At 35.8% G+C, this 9,150-nt stretch overlaps 1 protein-coding gene across 3 annotated transcripts in view; it reads right to left on the bottom strand.

Annotated features, from left to right (window-relative positions):
• Window positions 1–255: 255 nt before the first annotated feature.
• LOC106053528 (nuclear pore complex protein Nup214-like) overlaps window positions 256–9,150 on the bottom strand; it is a 44,230-nt gene continuing 35,335 nt past the window's right edge. For all 3 annotated transcript variants that reach the window (XM_056040745.1, XM_056040744.1, XM_056040743.1), the window contains 12 exons: window positions 8,597–8,674; window positions 8,175–8,240; window positions 7,410–7,504; window positions 6,229–7,183; window positions 5,499–5,621; window positions 4,155–4,293; window positions 3,951–4,051; window positions 3,296–3,448; window positions 2,655–2,841; window positions 1,228–1,448; window positions 1,032–1,056; window positions 256–712 (listed from right to left, as the gene is read on the bottom strand). In XM_056040745.1, the coding sequence (XP_055896720.1) occupies window positions 679–712; window positions 1,032–1,056; window positions 1,228–1,448; window positions 2,655–2,841; window positions 3,296–3,448; window positions 3,951–4,051; window positions 4,155–4,293; window positions 5,499–5,621; window positions 6,229–7,183; window positions 7,410–7,504; window positions 8,175–8,240; window positions 8,597–8,674 (2,177 nt within the window). In that variant the 3' untranslated portion in view covers window positions 256–678. The remainder of the gene's footprint in view (window positions 713–1,031; window positions 1,057–1,227; window positions 1,449–2,654; window positions 2,842–3,295; window positions 3,449–3,950; window positions 4,052–4,154; window positions 4,294–5,498; window positions 5,622–6,228; window positions 7,184–7,409; window positions 7,505–8,174; window positions 8,241–8,596; window positions 8,675–9,150) is intronic.

The raw sequence follows: 9,150 nt of genomic DNA, 5'->3' as shown, positions 1-9,150 counted from the left end.
CATGTGATTTTTTAAACTTCATCTAATTTTTTTTTATTCCATGTAATTTTTATTTCATTGCTGGAGTTACATTCATTTTCTGTCATTTGAAAATATTAAACTTCTATCAACTTTATTTTAAACCCAGTTTCACTAAATTCTATTATTAAAAGAACCTGTGGTGTGTGAGTGTTGAATCAAGAAAAGGTAACTCAAAATACATTTCAACTTTTGCCTACAGAAATAAGACAGGCCACATCATCTCAACCCTTAATGTATGTTTCAAAATTTCTTTTATTCACATGTTTCAAGTCACAGAACAACATTGACATCCCTGATACAACGGTAACATTGAGTGAACACAGTCAAGCCTCTATCACCTTTCGTATGTTATTTACTTAGAGGAGAGGTATTTGGTCCAAGGCATTCAGTAAGAGACACTAAATAGAAGTCTGGCCAGGCACTGTCCTTACACTGGAGAGTTTTCAGATTGGCGAAGACACACAGAAAACAATAGGAAAGAAATGGGAGACCAAATAATTACTACATCTAGGGATCACTTTTTGAACTACAATAAAATAGAACAATATTTGATGAAAGAATTATTTTCCCACCAATATTTATGCTTAGTCACAAAATAAAAAAAAAAAAGAAGGTTGACTACAAATGTAAAGAAGACATTCCTCCATCAGTGAGGAGTTAACCTCTGTAGGAACTAAAAGCTGGGTTACCACTGAAATAGAAACAAACATTTCAACATTAGATATTTGATCTAAACACAAGTTCATCAGATAAAACATACAAGAAATAGGGAAGCAAGGTGGGATAACCTTTCTAGAGTTAATTCCCTTTTTTGAAAAAAATTTGACAAATCATTTTTTTCTGGTGCTACTGATTCAACAAAAGTGTGAAATGTTCAGAACCCATCAAAAGAGCTGTTTTATTTTGTACTAAGAAATATTCTTTCATCAACAGACAGCATTTAAACCTGAGCAAGCCTCCTGTCATTATGTCATTCAGCTAAGTTTGAGTAACAAGGTGAAACAACTTACCCAAGTGATGGACTGGCACCAAACCCTGAAACAAAATTTGAAATATCTTATCAAAGAGGAACAAACAATTTCAGCATCGTCTATTTACTATTTAGTAGTTTTAAGAATAACGAAATATCTGTTGATGAACCAAATGATGACAAAGTAAAAGCAGGTTGTGAACCCAAATGTGTAAACATGAAGCAATCAAAAGTACCTTGAGTTGGAGTACCACCAAAGCTAGGGCTAGACGCAGCTTGCCCAAACACAGAACTGCCTCCCCCTCCACCAAATGTACTTTGAGATGAGTTGAAGCCACCACCAAACACAGAGGACTGGCTAGTCTGGGAGGACCCAAACCCACCAAACCCTGTAGTAGTAGATGATGGTGAAGCTTGAGCCAACTGACCAAAAGTGGGAGCCTGGACACTAGCAAAGCTGAAAGAAAAAAAAATAATGTAACTGACACTGGAAAATAAAGACTATTGAAGACATTGGGATGTAACTGTCAGAGTTCAACCCTTCATTAACACTGGTGAATTCTTAAGGAAGGCCAGCCCTATATCATTGTAAAATATTGTTACAAATCTCACTATCCAGGCTCTCTGCAAACTGCACCATACACCACCAACTTAAAGAACTTGACAACTCAGATCTCCAAAGTAACGTAACACTTTAATAGTTGAATAAAAAACAGCCAATACTGTACAATTGGCAGCACCTAACACAAGACTGTACAAATATCTCTCCGATAACACTGTATCGCCGTATCAACTCTTGCACTGGTCTCTCCGTCTTGTTCCGGGCTTGCACTGGGTTCAACAGTTCAGGACTGACTTCACACACTAGGCTCGTTGTGTCGGACTTGGCTGCAGACCAAGATCAAGACGCCAGTCGTCTCAACTGTACTTGACAGTACTCCGCACTGAACGTCATAATGCTCCGTACAGAACCACACCGTTGAACTGTGCTGTAGTTGACCGTGTTCTGAGCCCTGTTGTGAACCTTCTGACGTGAACCGTCTTGACTGCGACACCTCCGCTCTTTATATAGGGTCCCTGCTGGCCTTCTAGAACCGGACGGAACATCGCTCGATGTTTCTAGCTTCGTCACATGACTACATCCCTCGTGACGCTCCTGAGCTCTGTTCACGACGGCGATCCTTCCCGAACCGTCATGTTGACACTCGTCTCGGCTGACCGTCGTAACTCGTCACGGTTGACCGCTCGTCTAGCGCTGGCTTGGGACGATTTGCGTCGGCTGACCACACTCACACCACTACCCCCATCTGTGCCACCACCAGGTTTATAACAATATATTACTTTTCCACATGGAGCAATAAGAGAATATAAAAGTTTAACTTATAATAGCTTCTGATATACTTGAATATTCTATAGGTTAAGAGAACAGCAATCACTTTTCCAAAACTGACAGATTCTTCTTTTTTTTCCAAATACATTTTTTTTTCTCATTTTCCCAATACAACCAACTGATTTTTCTCAACTATTTGTTTAAATAACTAAAAAACTATTTTAGAAACTATTACCATGAGTATGAAATAGAAAAGTAAGTTAACAAAAACATTGTTTTGCTTCATTAACTACAAACAAAGCAGAAAAAAACTTTTAGATTAAGTTTACTTACTTGCCAAAGCCTCCAGTGGAAGATGAGCCGAAAGAGGTGCCAGAAGAGGGACTAGCAAAAGATGGAGACGCACCAAATGCTGGTACACCACCAAAGGCAGGACTGGAGCCAAAAGCAGGTTTGCTGCCAAAAGTAGCAGAGCTTCCAAAACTTGGTGCTGTTCCAAAGGCTGGAGCTGGTCCTAACACTGAACATAAGCAACAAAGTTTGTTGGTCATAACACTATAGTAAACATAAACAATAAATACAATTGGAACAACCACATCAATTCATTGTAGATTTGGTCAGATTTTTTTTATTTGTTTTCATTGCTATCAGTGTTTTATTATATAGATACATATTTTTATATAGACTATGAATGATAAGACATTCATAAACAACAATGTATAAAGTCCAACTAGCAATAGAACTCTTGCAATTCAAAATAAAGCTGACATCAGTATTAGCACAAGCTGACATCAGTATTAGCACAAGCTGACATCAGTATTAGCACAAGCTGACATCAGTATTAGCACAAGCTGACATCAATATTAGCACAAGCTGACATCAGTATTAGCACAAGCTGACATCAATATTAGCACAAGCTGACATCAATATTAGCACAAGCTGACATCAGTATTAGCACAAACACAAAGACTTACATCCAGAACTCTGTTGTGTTGAGACACCAAAACCTGTAGAAGCCACTCCAGTGCCACCAGCGAATCCACCACCACCACCACCAGATGAACTGCTAGAGAAAGGTGATGATGATGTTCCACCAAAAGTGCTGCTTCCTCCACCACCAAATAAATCTAGATAGAGATCATTTCATTTTATTGATTTATTTATGTAGATGAAAAGTTAAGTTGGATGGTCGTTGCTATGGATACTATGAATAGCTCTATGAAATGTGTATGGTCAATGCTATGGATACAATGAACAGAGATCTATGAAATGTGTATGGTCAATGCTATGGATACAATGAACAGATCTATGAAATGTGTATGGTCAATGCTATGGATACAATGAACAGAGACCTATGAATTGTAGATGATCAATGCTATGGATACATTGTTTCACAACTTAACACACACAAAACTAGTTGTCAATAATAAATCTTGTTAAAATTCTAATAACCTTTTATGATAATTAGGTTAAGTTTTGATGAGTATATGTTAGCTGATTGTCTAGTTTTGTACATTGATTTTCAGAAATTCAGCCTATGTGCTTGCTCTAGCAGAAGATCCAAGTACATTTGTACAAATCTGTTAGTATTCACACAACTCCCCTTCTCTTTTAAAAAACACAACTTACTGTTAGTTTGTGCTGAAGACCCAAACACCTGAGGTGTACCAAAGACATTTTGCTTAGCTTTCTCTTCTGATGGCTTCCCACCTAGGCCACCAAACCCAAAGCTGTAGTGAAAACAAGAAATAATTCAGCAAAACAGACAAGTATTGATAATAATGAAACCAACAAACCAACAAATATTTGGACAATAAATATTTTGCAGCCAACCTTGAAGTTCCAAAACTGGACTGTCCAAACACAGATGAGGATGTTGATGGTAAATTAGCCTGCTGTCCAAATACAGAGGACGTAGTAGATGCTGAGTTGGCTGACGAACCAAAGCCAAAGGTTTGTCCAAAGGTTGAGCCTATAATTAAAATTAATAGCAACTGAATAATCTAATAGTGTTAGAATTGATACTATAGAAATACAAGAATACAATCTCTTTCCAAAAAGAATTTCTAGTACTGACATAACACAAAAGCTGAAATCATAGAAATACATAATTTTTGTATTATACAGCTTTTGCTTAAACTTACTAATACATAATTACAAATACGAAAGTCTAATAATGAAAATTTGTAATTATGCGTTATATATAGACTGTGGCCATTCTGGGGAAATAGTGAAAAATCAACAACAAAGGTTTAATAAAATGCTGGTGATTTTCCGTGAATTGACACATTCAGACAGCATATATATCAAAACCATTTCTTAGCAAGCACCTAAGATGTACAAGGAAACTGTGTACAAAATCTCATGCAAATCTGTTCAATCGTACCACAGAGCTCTTGATAGACAAATCAATGGAAGGTATTTTGTGAATTTATAGATGCCAAGCTAGCTTTTGTTGGCGTAGGGCACCAATTTTCAAAAGTGACCTTTTTGTGTTTCTTAGAATGAACTTTGAAGGTAAATAATTACCAACCATTTAAAGAAGCTCTATTTAGAATTTAGAAATTTTTTCCTTTCTTGTTACATTGAAGTTTTGTAAGAAAATACTATGAGTGCCAAGAATTCCATTCAGCAGCAAAATGTATTGATAGAGATGACAGGTAATAAGCTTTTCCAAAAACTGTTCAAAGAACAATCAGTAATAGAATTTTGGAGTGTAGTCAGAAAAGAGAACATTTAAAAAACTGTTGAAACACATTCTTGTGGTTTCTGCAAGCACACTTTCTCCCAAGGTGCCAGGATCTCATACTAAAGAAGCAAAAGCACATTTCACAGTAAACACAGCAGTAAGAGTCAGTAACAAGTGAGAATATATTTTGTATTGAAAACAAAGTGTATTAAACTTTTTTCTTGTGATGTCAAACAATCATATATGACTTTTTAGTCAATTTAAATTGATACACTTCATTTTTTTTTTTAAATTCTAATATAATTTAGCATCTTCATTACAGAGACTGAAGTGGTACCTGTTCAAAAATGCTTTAAAATGATCCCCTACTATTTTATATTTATTTTAATGTTCTGTTCTATTTTTCTTTTCATTTACTTCAAGGGATTTAAATTTCATGTCATTGCTTCTCTAAGTTTGAAAGGTCAATGTCAATTCAACACCCAAACCTGAATTAGTTCCAGCCCCAAACAAGCCAGTGCCAGGAGACAATGCTGATGTACCACTGCTGGAACCAAACACACTGGTACCTGAAGATGCACCAAATACATTGCTGTTGTTGGAAGTGGTACCTAGAAAACATTCAATACAGCATATTATAATCTTAACATTTCTAGTTAAATAACAATATTTAGTTCTAGAAAATGTACTTTTTAAAGTTTAGTCTAAATGCTTTAAATTGAGTGAACAACTTCCCTATTTAAAAAAAAAATGAAGATAATTAACTTAATTTGTGCTGTGGAAACTATTTTTGTTTGTAATGGTATCTAATGTTTTATTTATCAGGAAGACTTAGACAGTACATAGTAAATGGGTTAAAGAGTTATGCTGGTTTAAAACAATAACCGCACTAGTGTATGTTTCAAAGAAAAAACAACACTTAGAATTAAATGAAACCTTTTAACTTAATTTTAAAAGAGCTTCATGCTAAACAAACTCTGTATAAGTGTATAATTTGTGGTTTGGTAGACATCACTCTCTAAAATTGAAAAATCATTTGAAGTCTTACAAGAGCATATAATAATCGACAACATCCCTCAGCCAGATGCAAAAATCACAGAGACAAATCCTAAAGATTTACAAACATGGACACAAAAAATTGGACAATACAAAGCTTTTTGTATTACAAACAAGCGACAGAAAAAAACCTCCTCTGTTACTCCAAAGAAAATACTTTACCTGAGCTTCCAAACACTGGTGCTGCAGAGGTACCACCGAAGAGTGGCTTACTGGAGGTTTGACCAAACACTGAGCCACTATTACCAAACACTGATGTCTGTGAGGTGCCAGTACCTCCACCAAATACTGCTGAGGCTGTGGTGGTTGCTGCTGTGCCAAAGGGTGTCGAGGATGTTGTTATGGTGGCTGCACCAAACAAATTAGTAGATGACGAGCTGGTTCCACCAAAGGGAGTTGAAGATGCCGCTGTACTTGCTACACCAAATGCAGACGATGCTGTTCCAAACAGGGATGATGATGTCGTGGTGACGGGATTTCCAAAGACAGATGATGAACTTGTGGATGCAGCAGGGGAGCCAAAAACAGATGCAGTGGTTGCAGCAGCTCCACCAAAAACGCTAGAGGAGGCTGTGACTTTAGGTCCGCCAAACAGTGTGGAACCTGTGCTCCCACCAAATACAGAAGTAGTAGAAGCAGATCCTCCAAAGACTGATGCTGAAGAGGTTTCAGGGGTACCTGTGTTGCCCCCAAATACAGACTTAGCAGAAGCAGCAGATCCTCCAAAAATTGATGCTGCTGAAGTAGAAGGAGTGCCTCCAAATACTGAGGATGCTGTTGTAGTGGGTGTGCCAAACAAAGGCTGTGTAGGGGTAGATGACAAACCAAAAATTGATGATTTGCTCCCACTAAAGATAGAAGATGCATTTGAAGCAGCAGCATCTGAAACTAGTGTAGTAGCAGGTGCAGATGTTGAGGCACCAATCACAGAAGTAGCAGGAGTGCCAAAGGATGATGTTGCTGTGGTTGGTGCAGATGGTGTTGTGATTCCAGGAACAGAAGAAGCAGGACTACCAAAACCTGATGCTGCTGTAGTGGTAGATGTGCTTCCAAATACTGATGTTAAAGTTGATGTTGTATTGACAGTAGATGGCTGGGTTGAAGATGATACAGTAGACTGGAAAGAAAAAAAAAAAACAAAAAAAAACTTTAAAGCCTTTAATATTTGAAATGTAAAAAAAAATCACTTTAGTTAATCCAAAATCTAAAAAAACATTTGGCATAAAAATAAAATGCCTATAAATGATACTATGTACAAGCGTAAATGGGATATGATAAATTAATTAGGAGAAAACATTTCTCAACTTTTTCCAATCTCACTGAATACAACCAAAACCACTGACCTCATCTGTTGTAACAGTAGTACTATTCTGAAGATCGCCTGATGGTTTAGCTGCAGCTTGTGAAGTCTGACCAAATACAGTTGAGCTGCTTTGACCTAAGAAAACACAAACAGTTAAAGTGTCTACAACATGTTTTTTTGTTGACAACGTTATTAATGCAGTAACTAATGCTGGTTCAATATGTTCACAACACGAGCATTGAATCATTTCTGTTTCATGTTCTTGATTTCTAATTTCCAAATAAAATCTATATAGAATAGATTGGCACAATGTTCATCAAATGAACATTTCAGGTTTAAACTTTGCTACTCACACTCTGATTCAACTTTTGGTTTCACTTATTTCCCAAAGACTAGTTGGCAATAATGCAGTTCAGGGTTCAGCTTCTATAGTACACTCTTTGTTAGGTAGTGGCAAAACAAATGACTCAGTTTTACTTTACTCTATGAGGGTAACAGACTGTTTTTTGTTAATCTACTTGAATGACATATTGGAAAACTTCATTGCTTCAACAATTTCATTGCAATTGTACTGCCACATAACTGGAGTTGACAAAGTGTCCTAGCATCATCATAAGCTCCAATGTTAGGGGGATGAGATTGAAAAAAGGACAGTGGGTCAATGTCCTATTCACACTTCCTTGTTCTTAGATAAATAGCAACAGTGCCAAATTGAGTTCAATCCATTTATCATCTCACACAATTGTTCACAGTGGGTAGATAAAGAAATAACAATCAGTAATGGCTAACTCAAAACATTCTCTACCTGTTGAGGGAGTAGCTCCAAAGTTAAACTGGCTTGCATCAGACGTGTTTTTTTCACTTCTTTGACCTGGTGGCAACAAGATGGGTTGTTAAAAAATTAGTTTCTTTGTTGTTATTGAATTTAAAGCTTAGTACTTAAATAAATGAAAAGCTATAAAGGAATCCCAATATGGATGGCAAAATAAAAAAATTAAACTTTTTTCAATTCTAAAAAGAACATAATTAAAATTAGTTGAACGAATACTAGAATATTCTCTGTTTAGGATACCTCAAAGACAAAGTAGAATTTAAATATCACATTTACATGCATGATTATATTAATACATAGATGCATGGCAAAAACATCTGAAGAAACATCTGTAATTTATAAGAAAAGACCTGCTTAAACCTATTGGCCTAGGGTACAACTAAATATAATCTTACCTAAACTTGACACACTAACACTACTTGTCGGACTTGTTGACTGAGGTGTTGATTTGATTACATCTATTTTGGAATCAGCTGAGAAAAATATTACCCAGTGAGTGAAGATGAACATTTGAAAGACAAGAAAATTGTGCACTAGATCAGATGTCTTTATACAATCCTTTCAGTCATTTGAGTTAACAATACAAAAATAGCTTTATCTAAAAAAGAAGTATTAGTTGTATAGAAAATTGTTCAAACATTTACAAACTTTACAAAAATAGTCCAGAGATGAAAAAAACTGACATTAAATTTCTTTATATTCCTGAACATTATTTTGCTTATCAGAATTTGGAAACTATACTTCAAAAAAAAAAAAAAAGTTTTTAATCTTTAAATAGCTATATAGATTTTTTCAGGATAAGTCTACATTTTCCATTTTTTAATCTTCTATTAAAAAAACTAAACACTATAAACAAAAGGTTAGTTGTTAATGAAAACCATATATGGCTAAAACAAGGCTCTTCATCCTGTCAGTAACGATCCTTTTTTTTTTATAAAAAACTATGGCA

The sequence above is a fragment of the Biomphalaria glabrata genome, chromosome 9 (assembly GCF_947242115.1).
Source record: "Biomphalaria glabrata chromosome 9, xgBioGlab47.1, whole genome shotgun sequence".
Taxonomy (NCBI): Eukaryota; Metazoa; Mollusca; class Gastropoda; family Planorbidae; genus Biomphalaria; species Biomphalaria glabrata.
The sequence above is the reverse complement of the archived record's forward strand: the minus strand, read 5'-3'. Positions and strand labels throughout refer to the sequence as shown.